Source organism: Homalodisca vitripennis, chromosome 5 (genome assembly GCF_021130785.1).
Source record: "Homalodisca vitripennis isolate AUS2020 chromosome 5, UT_GWSS_2.1, whole genome shotgun sequence".
NCBI lineage: Eukaryota > Metazoa > Arthropoda > Insecta > Hemiptera > Cicadellidae > Homalodisca > Homalodisca vitripennis.
This window is the reverse complement of record NC_060211.1, coordinates 154,925,831-154,945,981: the sequence shown is the minus strand read 5'-3', so window position 1 is coordinate 154,945,981 and position 20,151 is coordinate 154,925,831. Positions and strand designations below refer to the sequence as shown.

The window sequence follows — 20,151 nt, the reverse complement described above, 5'->3', positions numbered from 1 at the left end:
CTTAATTTGTTTTTGTAATTATTTTTTAATTCTGGTAAATTCCCACTTATGACATAAAATATTTTTAAAACTTTATAAACAAACATATATTTAAGGGGAAGAATATTTAAATCAACAAAAAGAGGAAAAGATTTCTTCATTCTTCGTTTTCGTTTAATCAACCTTATGAATTTCTTTTGTTGAGTTAGAAGTGGCTTTAGATTGGTTTCATAGGCTCCACCCCAACAAAATATTCCATAGTCAAGCCTACTATTAAGACCAAAGAGAAGTACAGCATTCTTAACACTTCTTCGGTGCAAATGTATTGTAAAAAATAAAAAAATCTTAAAATGTTGTTTAGTTTGCGTTTTAAAATTTCAATATGTGTCTTCCAGTTGATTTCTCTATCTAGCATGACTCCTAGATTCAAATTCTAATTTAATGAGAATTGATTAATCAATGTTTCTGTCTTCTTCACAGGAACTCTAGAATTAAATATTTTAAAATTTACAAAAATAAAAGTTTTTTACTGTCTAGAAATTTTATGAAAGGTTTACCAATTCTCCACAATGTTTTATTGCTGTAAAGGAAATACAAAATTGTCCAATAAATTTAAAATTATTGAACAATTGTGTATTTTCTTTTCAGCAATAATTTGTTTTTTCAATGAAATTCAAGTTTTGCTTCATAAGAACAATGTCAAATAATTGTGTCCCCTATTTAAAATGTCTAAATCGTTAGTTTTTAAGATTTTTAAGAACAAATTTGGATTTTAGTTAATTTTTTGCTAAGAAAATTATATTGTAGTAATTTTATTTATTACTTTGTTCAAATGTTAGTTTAAAAATTAATTAATTAAAGTTAATGCCAACAGTAAATTAATTTTTAATGCTGATAGTTTAACAGTATGGTTACCAAAGAAGTACTCTTTCTAAAACTATGTTATAGTTGCCACTTATCAACACATTCTCCATTTTTTTTTAAATAGTTTAAATTTAGGACATTTCAAACTCATAAAACCTTAAAAATCAAATAGCAAGATATCATTTTCATTACACCTGTCAATAACTCTTTTCAAAACAAAAATTTTTTGTATTTAAAGTTTGCGCATCTTGAATGGTTGAGAAATAGAGCCATAAATACTAATTTTCATTTTCTTGCTTGTAGTATGCAGGTATGGCCTCCTACCTTTGCCTCATGGTATTCAAAAGTGTCTAGCACTTGTTTTTAACACACTTCCAGTGTAATGAGAGGTAAAAATGTGAATTTCTATCAAATTTAAACTTTGATTAAAGTAAATGTTGAAAAGGACTAAAAACAGCTTCTGAAGGTGATAAAAAGTTTTCCTGGCTTCTATGATCCTGGGAAATAAATCTTGGTATATGGAAGAGAAGTATGATCACCTGAAGGCAAGCCTTTGAACCACTTTTTGAAAGTGCCCATCGCTACCCAGAGGGGGAGCTTCTAAAATGCATAATAAGACGTGTCCTATTATCGTCTTTTAATTGTTCTCTTAGACGTTTTATGAGTTTATGTTTATTGTATTCAGTTAACATACATTTGATGGTATCAATTGATAAATATCAATACTTCTGTTATTCAATTATTAAATATTACTGATGTTTTTAACAGAGTCCGTATAAAGTACTCTACACTTAAAAATGCAAGATAAAAACTAAACACAAAATTAATGAACAGAAGAAACAATACATAATTATGAATAAATTCACAGGTCAGAACTCAGAATTTGCCTTAAAAATATCTGCAAAATAATTGGTATTAGATACTTTAATTTAAAGTCTCTATAGGTTCTCACAAAATTATTAGCCCCAAGAAAGTTATATACTTTAGTACTTGTGGTTGAAATATATAAAATTATTATGAAGTTAATAATAAATTATAATGACCATGATCACGAAATGTGTACCAGTTTACAAGATCCACTTCACATTATTTGTTGATTTTTTAAATAGAAAGTGCTTAAAGTGACTAAGATAGCATTACTAATTAAATAAGAAAAAACAGGCCTCAAAAGCTAAAAAAATACATTCCCTCTAAAGGAAGAAAATCCCTCTTGGGTATATTGGTAAACCCTCAAGTATGGCAATAGGCTCTCGGATAGAGTGGTTGGCAAGACAGTCTGGTAGTTAGGTTCTGGTAAGTTTTTATTAACTTCATGAACAAATTAACATTTCATTACTGTTACTCTCTTATTTTGTTCAATAAAATTGTGTGGTTAAAATATCAATATTTTAGGTCTAAGGTAGGAAGATTAAGAAATTTCCTATGTTGAGGGATTTACCCTCTTATGTACAAATCGTATTTATTATATCTTTCCTCGATTTTGTTCTTTAATATTGCTATCCTTAATACTTTTTAAGCACTTTCCATTAAAAAAATCAACAAATCATACAAAGTGAGGCTTGTAAGCATTTACCGGATATTGAAGTACTATCTCTAAGGTCTTATACTTTGAAATGAGTGATACGTGATACTTTTGGTGTTTATGGGCACATTGAAAACTTCATTTAATTAATGTTTACACATCTTAAAATAAGCAACTGTTTGCTATTTTAAAACATTTCATGAAAGTGTAATAACAATCTAGTCACTAATTAATCCAATTTTATAATCTAGTAAACAATTCTATTAGAGCTCTAATAACCAAAGCCTGCTGCTCTTTGATAGTAGATAACTATTTAAAAAACAAGTCTATAAATGCAAATGTGCATGACTTTACTATCAGCATTGTTCAAAAATGTTGTTTTCCAAATCATTATTTATTTTAAACGTTACAGGAAATAGTGCCTTGCTGGAACGATTAACATTTCATAGGCGTACCAAAATTAAAAATTGTTAAATTCAATACTTACATTAACTCTTTTGAGTGCCGCGGCATCAGCACATGACATGGTAAAAAAACTCATGATTTATCACAGTAAAAAAATTGGAGGCGTTGATTTATGCAATGATCTGTATTTAGGCAATATTTAATATAGTACATAGTTGAACTATCCGAGTAACCATATAGCTGCATTCAATATGTTTTGATGTATTGATTAATGCCCCTTTTTCCTTCCCCATAGATCTTTGTAATGATAGTTAACTATAATGTTATGGTCTTTTAAATTTAATTTATTACTTTTAAAGATATAAAAACACTGAACACTATACTATAATCTCAAATACCTGTACGTAATTCGGTTCAACATTTTGGATTCGATAGTTTGGATAATCATAAATATTGATGATTCGATTAAGGTGGTGGCCACTTATCATACTGCACCCTTATAAACTATAAGGTATTTTAAACTATCATTTTTCATGGGCAAATGTTTAAAATTTTGTCCTTAGACAAATTTTTTGTATTAATCAAATATGAGGCTGTTCTTATTTTTGAAAGCAAGTTTTATCCACTACCGGCTTGCTAGACCTGACGTAGCTTCACCAGAGCCCCGTTAGCCGTCTCTTTGAGCCGTTGCCCGTCCCTCACGACGAGGACGAGGGGTTGGACTTAGAGGGAATAGACGAGCTGACGGCTGAGATGATAAAGGCGGCGGGCCCATTGGGAATTCAATGGTTGTACAGAGTGATGAGAGTGATTTGGAAGGAAAAGAAGATACCAGAAGACTGGAAAATGGGAATAATAGTGCCGATTTTTAAGAAGGGCAATAAGCAAAAATGCGAGAATTACAGGGGAATAACTTTGTTGTGCCATACACAAAAAATTTATGAAAAAATACTGTTGCAGAAAATTAGACCAGTACTGGAAGAAAACAGGAAGAGAGGAGCAATGTGGTTTTAGGAAAGGTAGGTCAACGGTGGATGCTATTTTTGTGATGAGACAAGTGTTAGAAAAGAGGTGGGAATACGGGAAAGATACAATGGTAGCGTTTATAGACCTACAGAAGGCATATGATAAGGTACTGAGAGAAAGGATATGGGAGAGTATGAGAAAGAGAGGATTGCGTGAGGGAATAGTAGAAAGAATAAAGAACCTGTACGCCATATGTAAAAACAGGGTAAGAATTGAAGAAAAAATATACAGATACTTTTAAAACAGAGAGAGGAGTAAGGCAGGGAAGCATATTGTCACCTTTCCTTTTCAATATTATAATGGATGAAATTATTCTAGAAGTACAAGGAAACAGAGGAGCAGAAGAACTTAAGACAATAGCATATGCGGATGACATAATGATATGGGAAAAAAGGGAAGAAGAGTTAGAACGAGAGTTAAACAAATGGGCAAAAGTGGCGAAGAAATATGGTTTAGAGATGAACATACAAAAATGTAAAGTAATGAAAGTAGAGAGAAGGGATGGAAATAACAAAGACGTGTTAGTTGAAGGAAAAAGACTTGAAAAGGTGAAGGAATTCTGTTATTTAGGAAGTATCATAACAGATAGGTGCACAATAAGAGAAGAGATAGGAAACAGAATATGGAAGAGTGGAAAGTTTTTCAATATGGTAAAGAAGATTGTGTGGAGTTGGAACATTGGGAAAGAATCAAAAGTATTGATGTATAAATCTTATTTCCAACCAATTTTATTATATGGAGCAGAGACGTGGACGTGGACTAAAAATGATTTAAGCAGATTGCAAGCTGCAGAAATGAGATTTTTAAGAGGGATAGAGAAGACTACAAGAAGAGATAGAATAAGGAACGAAATAACCAGAGAAAGATTGAAGGTAGTTTCACTGCAAGAGACAATGGAAGGAAGAAGAATACAGTGGATGGGGCATGTGAAGAGGATGGGAGATAATAGAATGCCTAGAATAGCACTGGAGAAGGAGGAAGGAGGAAGAAGACCAAGAGGAAGACCGAGAGGAAGATGGGAGGACCAAGTGTGGAAAGACATAGAGAGAAGGGGACTACAGAAAATACAGGTGGATGAAGAGGAGACCTGGAACGATAGACTAAAGTGGAGGAGGCTGTGTACGACGACCCGTGAGAACGGAAACGTCTGACGATGATGATGATGATGAATCAAATATGAATGTACTTGAGTATAGAGAATCCCATGATATAGATCTTAAAATTTACTAACCCTGGAACTGGTAAACATCATTATAATGTTGATCTGTGGCACATCCGTTTTGACAGTTTAAGTTATATAGTACATAAGCCAACACTACCACCACTATTTATATGCAATTTCAAACAGAAAGAATGTTGAATCAATGGTGAAATTTGCTTTGTTGTTTTGGCAAACATAATATGACATGTCACAGTCACATCATAAGCTTGCCAGAAATCATCTTCATTTAGGTATTTTAAAGCTGATATATGTAGTTTTTGTCTACAGATTTAGTCACAAAAATATACATTATTTTGCTAAACATTTTTTTAATTATTATACAAGTCTATTATGGATCTTTTAAAATTTATATGTAGTATTTTTTATAGCAATTTCATGGTTTTATATGTGATATGTTATAATATTAGTAAGCTTAAGACAATCAAGGTTATTATGTTGTTTTATAGCTTGTTATAACTTTGTTTTAGGCTCTCATTTCAATGATGTTCTTAAACGTTGCTGATTTCTGAAATTAAAGAACTTGTTGACCAGTCAGCATAGGCCTTGACAGTGACACCTAGGTACCCCTTTATGAATTCTGGAACCCCAAACTAAGCCACTATTTCAGTAAAAGTTAAAAATTAGTATTTATTGGAAAACTAATATAAGTTAGTTAAATATTTCCATATTAAAATTCACATAACTTAAAAAACTTTTGATTTTTTGAAACCCGTTGCTCTCAACCATTTTATGCCTCTGCACCTATGAGCCAACACGTGTAGGGTACCAAGTAATTATAAGTAATTTATTTATTAAATTGTAGAGCATGTAATTTTCTGGTATACTTGGGAAAAATGTAGTGTAAAAACTATATTTTTTGCTAATTTTTGAAAATGATTTGTACCCATGGTAACAAATTTAGCCTTTTGTGTACTGTTTGTGGTTTTTTACAATATACTTGATTTTTCTTCAAGAGAACTTGGATACCATTATATATTTTCCGAAATTAGATAAAATTAAGGATACATTGGATATCTCAGATTCTAATATTTATTATATCATCACACTTTACCAGGTGCAGTCCCACCATATAAAAAAATTCTTTTTTAGTGTAGGCCTAGTCATTTTATTTGATGGTTTATACATAATGTTATTATACAACAACTACCTCCACATTCTCCTGAAAAATAATGTAGTAAATATGTTTATAGTAAAAATGTATTTTTACACATTTTTTAAAGTATGGTAAGGGTACAAAATACTAAAAAATAGCCTGTCATCTGAGGGAAAATTATGCCAGTTCCAGGGTTAAATGATTTAATTTAATTAAATGAATAGAAAATATATATCTGGTTTACAAAGGGCTGCAGTATAATAAGAGGCCACCACCACAATAGAATCATATTTATGATTATCTGAACTATATAAACAAAAATGTTGACATGAATTATGTAATATAAAAACTATCTATGTGATGTGTATTTATAAAATGTAACAAACAAAACAGTTTAACATTTAGTTACTTTTTAAAGTTTTTAAGATATACTATGATTCTATTGTGGTGGTGACCTCTTATTATACTGCCGCCAAACTTAAATATATAATTAATTATATGACTTCCAAATGTGTACAGCCTACTTTTTAAACTAGCCTATATTAAAAAAACACAATTTACTTAATTCCATTTGTACACTCATAAAAGTGCAAATAACTTAGTAAGTTCAAGAAACAAATTTATTAATAAAACAAGTAATAGGTTAAGGAGCAAGTTTTCATAACAATAACCAAAAGGCAAGAAACTAGAGAATATTACGCTTATGTTATTAATACACTCTTGATGCTAATTAATTATATTGTAGGGTAGCTTTACTTTATACAAATACTTGTTAAATATGTTTTTATGTATACTTAAAAATTACTATTTCTGACCTCAGTCAAATCTAACGGGTTTCAAAACTTTCACAAAGCTTAGATTGACCCCATGCGAATTTGGAAGCTGAAGAATGAATAACCTTGAGATTGGCCGAGCTGGTACGGTTCAAGGCTCCTCTGCCCGGGAATCAAATGCCGGTAGCGATTTCTAGTAAATATATTATGATCAATTTAACAACTTTGGAATGGGCATGTTTCACCACTAACGTAATTAGTTACAAATACAACAACAAATAACAGTAAACTTTCTAGACGGCCATTTTCAGTAATAATTGCAAATGTCGATAATAGCTACACACGTCAATCTTACCTTGGGATTTTGCGAAGATCGCAGTGTTTATCATTTCCATCTGTCTTCGTAAACCAGATCTCCAGCAATTTCTCTACTCCCTCGAAATATTGAACGCTATCGTTCACCTCGGAGCTAGCCATCCTCCTCCTGACCGCAGATTCCTACTTCAAAATCAACAACTTCCTATACCGTTTCAAAACCAACTGAGCGAGCGATCGTCTGCGCTTAGACTTCTCTAATTTGATTAGATGAAGAGCGCATGCGCAGACTGCATCAACAGCTGATCAATCATATGGTTAGTATTAATATAACTACTAGCGTCAGACTTACAGCGACACAACTTTTATTTTCTATAATAGTGTTGTACTTTATCTTAAATTACAGAGTTTAACCATATGTAGTTTTTTAGTTTAACATAGTAAAAGGTACTGCTTGTATCATAAAATTTTTGAAGTGAAAACTTCTTTAGGCGCGTTGAGCGTTTTGGTAGAGGGTAAAATCCTCGGTTCGCGTCACCGACATGCTAATGATACTAACCTGCATGAAAAAGTCAGTCTCGCTGTGTTTTTTAACCGTAGACTTGGCCGCGGACTACTAACCTGCATGAAAAAGTCAGTCTCGCTGTGTTAAAACTGTCCCGGCGGAGTATGAAAACAGACTGCGAAAATCAGTGACCTTTACGGCTTCCTCTCGCGATTTAAAAGTGAAGCCAATGTCGTAAAATTCTGTAAGATGCGTCAAATTAAAGCTCTTAATATTGGCAATCTATTGGTTACATTTTTAAATATTAAAAAAATTTCGAAATAATTTTGATTATTGTTTACATTTTACATAGCGTTTACAATGACATAAAAAAAGGAGTAAGCGAGGATTTTTTTTATTTTTTGGTCAAACAAAATTTGTCAGCGAGAAAGTTGTGTGAAAATAGATGAATATTTTTTTTGTAATTTATCATTTTTTTATTGGAAGTTTAGTTTAGCCTGTAGTAGCGTATGAAGTGATGAGTGAACGTTTCTGCCGGAACTGTAGTTGGCGCATTGGCTCACTGATACCGTATTAACTCAACAAATTAGTTTATTGTGCAATAAAAATACCTTTACGAAAGAACCAAGTTAATTTAACTAATTTATTAGTTTTAAAAATATTGTGGGTTTAATTGTTATTGCAATTATATACTTTATCCGTAGCAATAACTGTATTATTTACAACGGTGTTCAACTCACTGTTGTTCACTCGGTGTTTACTCACTTGTATTCTATGTTTAACTAACTATTAATATTGAGCAATTACAACAAGTATAATGATTGCATTGAACTTTTTTTCATTAAAATAATATTCTTTAATACTTACAGTACTTTTTTATTAAGATATTGTTAAGATAATTGTATATTAATTATTTTTTCAACCACTTTGTATTTATATTTTGTTCATGATTTGTTTAACCCATCATATGTAACTAATAAATAAAACATAAAAAATTTCATATAATTTTTGCATATAGTTTTAATTACTCTCAACTTAAGGGGAGGCGGTACCCCTATCTTTGTAATGTTAACATAGGTACCATTATCTCAGAAACTAATGGACCAATCAACCTAAATTTTTTTATACAACATATATAGGTATTTAAGCAACTACTGAAGTTTTTTTTTGGTGCTGTATCTTAAAAAATAAAGTTTTTATGATTTTTTTTTCAAACCCATATTGAAATATCAAACTTGGAATTTAGAATATTTTTTTTTAGGTACCTAATTATAATAGGAGGCATCTCAAAAAAAACTCAGTAGGTGCCAAAATACCTATATAAATGTGTGTAAAAGTTTCAAGTTGATTGTCCAAGTAGTTTCTGAGAAACGTGTACCTTTGTGTGCAAAAACTGTAAAAAAGTAAATTTGCGGGAAATCGCAAAAAAAAACGAATATAATGACCTATTTAGCTATGTTATATAATATTTTTACCTATATATGATATGTAATTGGTTTTTTATAATTAAATGTGATCTTTATATTAATAGAATAGGCTATATATGCTTTTAATATTTAGAATTATCTATATTGGAAAATTTGTATATCAAAAGTAACGCGATGCGGGTTAGGCCTATAGTCATAACGGGAGTGAAAGATAATACAAAAAAAAAATTAATTAGGCTATATTATTTCAAACATTTTTGAGTTTAGAATACATTTATAAGAGAAATAACAGAGAAAATTATGAAATAGAACTTATAACCCAGCCACAAATAGAGTAAACAATAACAAAATTATAGAAAAAAACATGCAATTTATTTACCGTAGCATTAGTGCATTCCTGGATCATATGCAGGCTCCTCTTCAAAATCCTCCTCAATCCTTTCTTTTTAAATTCCTGGTTTGTCTCCTTGCTTGTCTTTGAAAGTCACTTATCGCACAATTTGCTCGTCGCACTCGCTCGTAGTCAAAACTTTTCATTGCGTCAATTGTCCTCTTGCAAGGTTCAATGCCTACTGCTCTAAGCATTTTGCATTTTGCTATTTGCCATCATTAAAAGTAGAAATAGCATCATAAGCACCAAACTCAAGTGTGTTCAATGTCACAAAATCTTTTTTTGGCACTCTAGACCAGATGACATTATTGATGCTTTTCATTGACATTCTGCGTCTTACCGTGTAAACCATTTTCGAAGAAGGTCAGGATTTGCTAAAGCCTGAAAGATTGGTTTCAAGGCTAACATTATAGCTGAAGGAATGCTGTTCTTATGAGAATATGGCTCTTTAGTTGTGCTTTGCCTTGTTGTATTTACACCATGTATTTTTCTCCTGACGGGCAAAGGCCATGCTGAGGATTGTCGTCCGTCGAAAGTTTATGAAAATATATGGCCCAAACCGCTGCCCTTCATGTTCTGTAGGTTATCAGTATTTTTCCTAATAGCATTTCCATAATAGGTTTGCAATTGATCAATTATGCCATCTGTTAGTCTATTCTTTCCACCTAGTTTGCCGCCATCAGAAAGTGTTACGCCTTTTGAGTCTCTTTTTAGTTTCCTTAGCCTAGACCCCATTCTCTTTTGAATATGGCCTATACACTCCAGTTTTCTGTATTTCCACTTCACCATAAGGTTTACTGTCTGCAATAGTTTTGAAACTATTTGTATCTCCATCACCTAAATACTCTAAGTACCTAACATTATACTTATTTACTGATCGGTGAAAAATAGCTAAGGCTCCAGCTGACTCCATACCTCCGCTCGAGCCTTGATAATTTGCCGAACAAATAGCCTCATGTTGTGTTTGTCCAAACAATTACAAAATTTAGATAACACTTCTATGTCCATAACTTTTCCTGTGTCAACACTTGTACAAGTAACAATTCCGTTTAGAGAGGTAAAGCCACGCCCGTTGCCAAGTGCCATCAATACCTACTTTTAAGTCGCGTTCGTTCTTACCTAAGGTTTTATTTTCCTCAACAGCCTCATCCACAGCAGTTTTCATGGATTCAATCCATTACCTGTTTAGGCCTTGTCCTTTTAAAAATTTATTATATCGAAACGGTTTTGTTTGGAGGTTGCGGAAGATTCATTACGCCACATAACATTTTGCCTGCAGCCATACCCTTTCCCGATAGACCTCAGTCCATACACTAGTCTAATATTTACATCAAATAGAGTCTTTTTTTCTAAATTAATATTCCTAGAACTATTAAATTTTATGTACATATTTTACAATGGCAACAATAAATCTCCATCTCAAAAGCCAGGCCAAAATGTTGAGCAGCACGCACTTGTAAACCACTTTTCTTGCAATTTTTACAAAGTGATGAACTAAAAAGTTGATCTGATAAAATTTGCATGTTAATAATTTCATTGTCATAGTTTTCATCACAATTAAACATCTCATACTTATCTATGTTTATTTTCTTTGAAGAGCTTGACTGAGATTGTGTTGACATTTCAGGCCTAGGGGTAGACTCATCTTTTGACATCTCATTAGGGTTAGGACTGGCTGGTTTTCTTTTCCTACCACCAACTCCTTTACGGGTTTAGCATAACTACTTTTAACACGAGGCATATTTATACATAAACAATCTTGTTAGCAATAATAAATATAAATTACTAACTAACACTCACTATAATCACTTCACAAAGCACCAAAACAATAAACAAACAGTATAAAGTCAGAAGCAGAACTCAAAGCTGATGAAATAGAAGTTAGTTCAGCCTGCCAACACACAACAAAAAGCAAATTATAGCACACACAAATAAAAGGTCATATGTATAATAGTACATGTGTGAATAAACGCAAGCGCTGTCACAAATTTCTTCCTGAAACATGATGTAAGCATATTTTAAAACTTTTTTTCTGTAGGTTTACAATTTTTCAAATATACATGTATTTAATATATCATTGTGTGCAGAAAAAGCCGCTTAACATTTTAAAAAAATAAAAAAAAAATGTGAAAAAAATATTTTTCTGGGGTACCGCCTCCCCTTAATAGTTCCGTTTTCACTTCTATCGGCAGTCCCACGACTGCTACTGTTTTTTATTTTTTTTTATTGATTTATTATTGTTATTGATTTTGAGTATTTATTATATAAAGAATTACATTTTATACCTATATTTTACGTTATCACTCACTTTTCATTATAATTTATTACTACGCTATTATTAATTATCATATATTAATTATTGTTATTTATTAATTATTTACTATATTTATGATTGTTTGCCAAGATTTTTTGGTACTGTTAAGGTAGTAAACATAAATCACCTGTTTAGTGTTCTAATTTAACCCAAAATGATTATGTTTATATTAATAGATATTTTTTTACTATTATTGTACATTGGATTTACCATTAGAAGTGAAATAAATAAATAAAAAAGAGTATCTTACTCCAACGTTTTACATGGCAGACAACGACTATTACATTGAGTTCATTTTTGTCGTGAGGCGATTCCAGGGAGGACTATACATGTCTTCGTATTGTTAGTAAACACATACAAAATGTAATAATTGTGTATCATTAAACACGTTTTTTTAATCTAATATTTTTTACTTTTGGCAACAGAATTTGACAGTCGAATAAAATTGTTAATGCCCTATATGTATATAGGGAATTGTTGCGAGAGAAGCAACACATACACGTTCATTTTTCTCTGGGAAAATCTTTTAATTACTTGTGTGATTTTTTAATGTTGCATATAATATTTGTGTATTGGTTTGTTAGAGCGGGATTAATTAATCATGTAAAGTCAGTGCGTTAGTTTAGTTTCAATTGTGAACATTCCTTGGTTTGATATATTCCGATTATTTTTTTGGTTAAGGACTTGTTTGTTTATCTTTTTTCCATTATGAAACAGAACGCTCATGAACATGATCATAATTACATTTCCTCATTTAGGAAGAACTCTAACATATTGAAATTAAGTCAGTACAAATCATCGGATGGTTACATTTCTGATAACGAATTAGATAATTGGCCAACAGTTAAGTCAAGAAACACTAAAAGAAATATACTTCTTCGCCAGACCATGGACTCAAGTGCCATTGCTTAATTAAAGCTACTGTACAAAGAAATAATGACACTATTCGACTCAATGATAGCTATGGATTGCTCTTACAAAGGAAATTCGATGGATGGAGATGTCGTCACTAACAACCTAATAATTGATTCTAAGCCACCTCCCTTATGTTTGTCAGGAGTAAAATATGTTTCACCGATGCCCTAGAGTCAATGGCAAGTAAAAACTGAGTATTCCTATAAGTGTCTTAATCAAGACAGAACTAAACTCTTTCCATCTTCTCCTAACGCTTACCAGAAAATTGTCAAAGGACTAACAGACTTGAACGTAAGTTTCCATACTTACCAGTTAAAGCAAGAACGAGCATATAGGGCTGTACTGAAGAATATGCGTTACCTACTCTATAATTCTATTGAAGACCTAAAAATAGAAGAAAAAGGCCACAAAGTAAGAAATCTGATCAATGTAATAACAAGAATTGTAAAGAACCCAACGTCTCTGTTTTGTATTGATGTGGAGCCTTGTGATCGTAATAAAGAAATATTTCAAATTCAATATTTACTAAACGCTAAAGTTTTATTTGAACCACCTAATAAAAAGAAGGAAGTTGTTCAATGCGAACGTTGCCAACATTATGGACATACTAAATTATTTTGTCAAAATACATTTCGTTGTGTTAGATGTTTCCAGGATCATGATACAAAGGTTTGAAGGAAGCCTTCAACAGTACCCTTTGCTTGCGTTTTGTGCTCTGGTGGGTATCCGGCTAACTACAAAGGCTGTCTTGTATATAAATAAATAAATACAAAACAAACAATTCCCTCCACTTAGAAAGAAAACTTTTGAAACTAACCAGGATTTTTCTAGACGAAACAACCCAACTAATGTTGAAGAAAACCAGTCCTCTCAAAATAGTTTGGTTACTGAAGGGGTAACTTTCGCTCAAGCTGTACAGAATAATCACAGAAATGACAGTTTTCCTCCTAGGGAACAAGAATCTAACGGACACATAGATAAATATGAAAGTTTGTCTAACATAATTCAAAAATCGTTTGAACGATTTGAAAATATTTTATCTAAAGAAGCAGAACAGATTAGTACGTTACTTAATCTGCGGACTAGTATTGTTTCTCGTCTAAAATGCATATTCTTCTCAAAATCGCTTTATGGAATGCCAACGGTTTGACTCAACATAGTCAAGAAGTCCAGTTATTCATCACCCAACATAACTTAGACGTCTTACTTATTTCAGAAAATCATTTCACAGACAGAAGTAATTTTAAAATTCCTAACTACACATTACACTACACCAATCATCCTGACAATACGGCCCATGGGGGCAGTGCCATTTTAGTAAAAGACACAATTAAACATTATGAACTACCTAGCTTTAGTGAGAATCACCTTCAAGCTTCCAGCATTGTTCTTGAAAATTTGTTAAGCTCTATTAAATTTTCAGCAATTTATTGTCCCTCCAGACATGTTATAACCAAACAACAATTTGAACAATTTTTCACTACATTGGGAAATAAATGTATAGCAGGAGGTGATTACAACGCGAAACACCCAGAATGGGGTTCTCGTTTTGGCCACTCCTAGAGGACAACAACTATTAAAGATTCTAAATGATAATCATTACAAGTATCTTTCTACGGATGAATCTACATACTGGCCATCTGATATGAGAAAAATTCCAGGTTTGTTAAATTTTTTGTTACAAAAGGTATTAATAAAAACTATACAGATATCAAATCCTACCTTCTGATCATTCGCCAATTATACTTAATTTAAGCACAGAAGTATTTAAAAAAAAGTCAAGTCAAATGTAACATAACAAATTTACTAACTGGGTTCGATTTCGTGATTCATTAAATGAAAATTTGAATTTGAAAATTTCGTTGAAATGTGTTGAGGATTTAGAAAATGCAACAGATATTGATTGTTTGCAATGTTCTGCCAAAGTGGCTACACCCTTACAATGTTCTTCAAAAGTTGACAAGACAGGGTTATATTACCCTAACACTACACCAAGAAAAAAAATAGCTGAGAAAAGAAGCTGAGAAGAATATGGCAAAACAGTAGAAATCCAAATGATAAGGAAAACTTCAACAGGGCAGTTCAACACCTGAAAAGATTATTGTTTAATATTAAAAACCAGTGGTTTGAAGAGTATACCCAGTCTCTCTCAGCAACCGAAGCTACAGACTATTCGTTATGGAAAGTAACTAAAAGAATTAAGCAGCCTAAGATATCCATTTCCCCTATTTTAAAACCTGATGGAAATTGGGCGAAAAGTAATATTGATAAATCTGAGGCATTTGCAGAATATTTCACCAATGTTTTCAAACCAAATGAGGCCTTTGTAAATAACGAAGAGGAAGTTCGCTCAGTTATCTCAATCCTCATACGTCTCCTGGCTACGACTCTATTACTGGAAAAATACCGAAAGAACTTCCAAAGAAAAGCTATTATATTCTTAACATTCTTATTTAACGCCATACTAAGACTAGAACACATACCCGTTCAATTTAAAAGAGCCCAGCTAATTGTCATCCCGAAGCCAGGGAAGTCCCTCACCCAGCTGACCTCATACAGACCAATAAGCCGCTTACCTATTATTTCAAAATGTTTGAAAAGCTTCTTCTGAGAAGACTAAATCATTAATCGATGAAGATTCTGTAGTACCTTCTGATCAATTTAGATTTAGGCGAAAACATGGCACAATACAACAAGTCTATAGAATAGTTGAAATTATACGGGAGTGCTTAGAAAATAAAAGTTATTGTTCGGCTACCTTTTTACATGTCAGTCAAGCGTTTGATAAGGTGTCGCATACTGGTTTATTATTCAATAATATTAACACGTTTTTGCCTCACTCTGTTTTTTAATACTAAAATCGAATATTTAAAATATTTTCAAATAAAATACCATGATGTTCTTACTCAGCTACATTCAATAGAATCCGGAGTTCCTCAAGGAAGTGTACTTGGTCCATTTTTACACTTACTATATACAGCTGACCTCCCAGAAAATAAACATACTCAAATTGCAACTTTCGCAGATGATACTGCAATTTTATCAGTCCATAAAGATTGTGTTGGAGCATCCCATTACTTACAACAGAGCTTAGATGAAATTGCTAATTGGTTTAAGACATGGAGAATCGAAATTAACGAAAATAAATCAGCTCACATAACGTTTACGTTACATCAAAATTCTTGTTCTCCAGTTACATTGAATGACATTCATTTATCCAAAGTAACTGAAGTAAATTATCGGGGCATGCGCTTAGACAGAAAATTTAAAAACAAATCAAATGAATCGACTACTCGGATCTAAATCAAAACTCAGTTTGAAGAACAAGATACTATTATATAAAAATATCCTAAAACCTGTATGGACATTATGGTGTACAGTTATGGGGCACAGCAAGCAACTCAAATCTGGAGATATTTCAACGGTATCAATCAAAATTGTTAAGAAAAATTGCAAAAGTGCCATGGTATGTATCCAATAAAACGTTACATGAAGATTTGAACATCCCAACAATCAAAGAAGAAATAACCAAATTCAGTCACATTTATCTTTCAAGATTAGAAGATCATCCAAACCACCTTGCGGTAAATCTACTTGAAAATTCTAAAAATGTGTAACAGACTCCACCAAACTACTATCCAGGATCTACCTTTTAGATTCTTGAATTAATTATGTTAGTGTTAACCATTGTTAACATCTAACTAAATTTTAATTGTTAATTTTGTTTCTGTATATAATATTTACTTATTGTTCTTCTCAAATTGAACAGATTGTAAATAAATAAAATGTTTTTAGCACAAATTTCGTGAGGCGATTCCAGGGAGGACTATACATGTCTCTGTATTGTTAGTAAACACATACAAAATGTAAAAACTGCGTATCATTAAACAAGTTTTTTTTGCAAATCTAAGATTTTTCTACTTTTTACAACAGAATTTGACAGTCGAATAAAGTTGTTAAAGCCCTATATGTAGCTTTTTCCATAAACTACCAGGTGTTGGATGATAAAAATCTAGTTATGGTTATTGTGTTAGATTTTACAAGTTTTTGTTTGAATTTGAGCACCATTCGCAACTACTAATTCGCAAAAATAAAATGAATGTTGGATGTGTACTGTCTAAAGTCTAAACCAACTTTTACTGTGCTTCTATGGTAACACTTAGAAATTTAGTTTATAGTTTTTATTATAATATCGTCACTTTTTACATAAGTATTATAGAGGCTCATCACAAAACCACCTAATTGCTACTCAGTAGCTATGTTAACCTAAAATATAAACTTCTTGAATGTGTTTATGTTGTTTGTAACGAACCCCCAACTTTATGACTTTTCATAGTAGAGACTTATAAATAGGTCAGATCAAAATTACTGTAGAATTTATATTGCTAAGAGGAATATGCTATATCGCCTCTACATTATATCTAAGACAAAATGACATATATGGGCTTGGATGGTCGTCAGGATGTATGAGGAGCAAACATTCAAAAGGTGATTTCTCACTCTGATGCAATTTTACAGGAAACCAAAAAAACCTATAGAAACTCAGAAACACATGATTTAACCATGATTTTTTTTATTTATTAGTATAGATGGTCCGTAGATAATCAATAGACATGTGGCAGATGTTAGCCTCAAAACAAACTAGTTAAATGCATTTTAATTTTGGATAAACCCCCTTTTGACCGAAACTCAAGGAGAAAAACACGTTTTGATTGAATATCAATGGGATAAAACACTTTTTGGATGGTATTGATTGAAACTCAGACAAATGATACAAAATCAATGGTTTATTTGAAATTGATACATGAACAGGTTTAGGTCGATTGAAAAGTAAAATAGTAGCCTACATTGTTGTCTACAGTTTGTTCTGGAACCTGCATCATCAGATCCTTAGCCCAATATCATTGTCCAGACAGTCACACACTTCTTCCTCTTCGTCATTGCCGTCTGGTAAATCGTACAGGATTGTTTTGTACCATTTAAAAGCGTTTTCAGGTTCATTTTGCTAATCTTCCCCATACAAAAGTTTCAGCAGTTTCTCCACATCTTTTTTTCTTTTCAGCTGAAATATGATGACTGAGTGGTAAAGGTTCCAAGACAGTTTTCTTGATATTAGAAAGTTTGACACCTTTTTTCAGAAGTTTAACCCCAAGTTGTTCACTTTCATCCTAAAACCTATAGTTTTTGAAGCCATTGACCTTGACACTTCCTTGGGATTTCTCAAAAGCAATCCGCTTCAATTCTGAAATGTATGGGAGATTTTTGAAGAGCACGCTAAGTGATTTTGTGTTTAAAAGTTCCCAATCAACACCCAAAACTTTCACATCCCCAATAATCTTGTATATTTCATAATATTGCTCCTTGGATATTAATATAACATTTTTTCTCAGGACTTTTTCAACCCTACCGAAAACACGGTCTGCTGGTAGAAAACTGTGTCCTCTCACTGGAAAGTAAAACTTAATCTCATTAACACTTGAATTGGACGTATACAAAAATGCAAAAGCATGTGAAGGTTGATGTTATTTTTATTCTGGGAGATGCAGCCATCACAAAATAATCTCAAAGTTTTTATACCTAATGCATAAATGCATTGTTTTGAGGTGGCTATAGAGAGCTGATGGAATTTCAGTACTACCTTTCCCTGCCTGTTCTTCAGACCAAGTGTAAAAAGTTGAATTTTTACCATCTAAGCTTGTTACACATAAGCTATAAAAGTTCAACTGCCTTAGATAATATGCATCTTGGATGTTTGTTTTTGGAAGTTGTTGGATTTGTTGCAAATCAAAACATAAATTCATAACTGATTCATCAGTGTTTTCTTTCATGAACGAATAAAATGAGTTCGCCCTTAGCTTATGGATTCTTTTTTCAGTCATACGGTTTACACGTTCGGCAGATCCCATTGGTAAACTTTTTATTTTCTGATCAAGTAGTGCACAAGTGCTACACACATCACTTGATGGAGATTTAAAGCCAATGTTGAATTCATTGACGAATAATCTCCTAAACATAGCAAAACTGACTTTGTACTGGTCATTGTTAACTACTTGGTCACTATACATTTGGTGCAACTTCTTTATACTTAATCTACAATTTAAGTACAGACGTTTAGACTTTTTTCTTCCATAGTGACTTTCACATGCCCTCAAGTTAGAAATAAAATCTCTTACTTTATTTTTCTTTTCGATACTCCTGTTGCTTTTCCTATCACCACCTCGCTTATCCTCAATAGGCTCTCCAGAATAAACTTTTGCGACTAAATTGGCTAGCCTTTTTCTCCCTACTTTGGTGATAGCAAGAAAATTTTTCTTGCAAACAGGAATTCTTTTTTCATTGCTTTGAATATAGTAATTAGCTGAAAAGGCATGCTGTGAGCCTGCTGAAAGAGACTTGTTTTAGTTCGGCATGTTAGGCCTACGTCGTTTAACGTTCTTTATTTATTTATTTTTTTTCCAACGGCAGCAGCCAATTTACAAATACAAACATAGATAGTAGATACAGCGGAAAATAAAATTAATACGAACAGATGAAAAATCTACATAAAGTAACAAAATAGGTATCATACAAAATTTGATAATAAATAATTAGTATTCGAAGATGTAACAAGTTATAAATATCCAAAACATAACAAAAAATAAAAATAAAGATTAACAACAACAATAATTATTCAAGTATGGAGCGAACATAAATAAATTGTGCTAATAAATTAAAATATAATATATAACATTTAACAAATAACAGTGAAATTAAATAAATACAACATATAATACAATGAACATGCACTTAACACAGATTAAAGCTAACTACTGTAGGTCTTAATCACTAGTCCCTCACAGAAAGAAGAGAGAAGGCCTGCCGGCGAACCTGGTGAAGTCCATCGAAGAACAGGTCACACCCAGACGCAACCTGATTTCCCAGGCGAATAAACCTTGCGAAAGGACTGTTGAAGTCGAAGTTGGTTGAGTGGTATCTTCGACCCAGCAGATCTCGAGATCTTGTGTTTGCCGGAACTCTGAGGTCGATTTCAGCTAGGAGATCTGGACAGTTCATGCGACCATTCACTATCTTCCAGAGAAGGACAACATCAGCCACGTCACGTCGCAGGGCAAGAGGTGGCAAGTTCAGATTGCTGGACAGTTCCTCCACAGGCACATCAAGATAGGCAAAACCCAGCCGGACACCAATCAAGCGAAGAAAACGCCTTTGTAGAGCCTCCAGTCTCGTCCTATTGCCAACAGTGTAAGGCGACCACACGGGACTTGCATATTCCACAAGCTGTCTCACAAGGGAACAATACAGAGAGCGAAGAGCAGAAGGGTTGTCGATGCCTCTGGAGAATCTTGCTATGAAACCAAGCATCTTGTTCGCTTTGCTACTGATGTGGTCTATATGTCCAG

General features: G+C 32.5%; 1 protein-coding gene across 1 annotated transcript in view; it reads right to left on the bottom strand.

Moving 5' to 3' along the window:
* The window catches only part of LOC124363041 (S-adenosylmethionine decarboxylase proenzyme-like), a 37,122-nt gene extending 29,678 nt beyond the window's left edge, over positions 1-7,444 (bottom strand). Inside the window, exon 1 of the mRNA XM_046818105.1 lies at positions 7,240-7,444. Coding sequence (XP_046674061.1) covers positions 7,240-7,361 — 122 coding nt within the window. The 5' untranslated portion in view covers positions 7,362-7,444. The remainder of the gene's footprint in view (positions 1-7,239) is intronic.
* Positions 7,445-20,151: the final 12,707 nt, after the last annotated feature.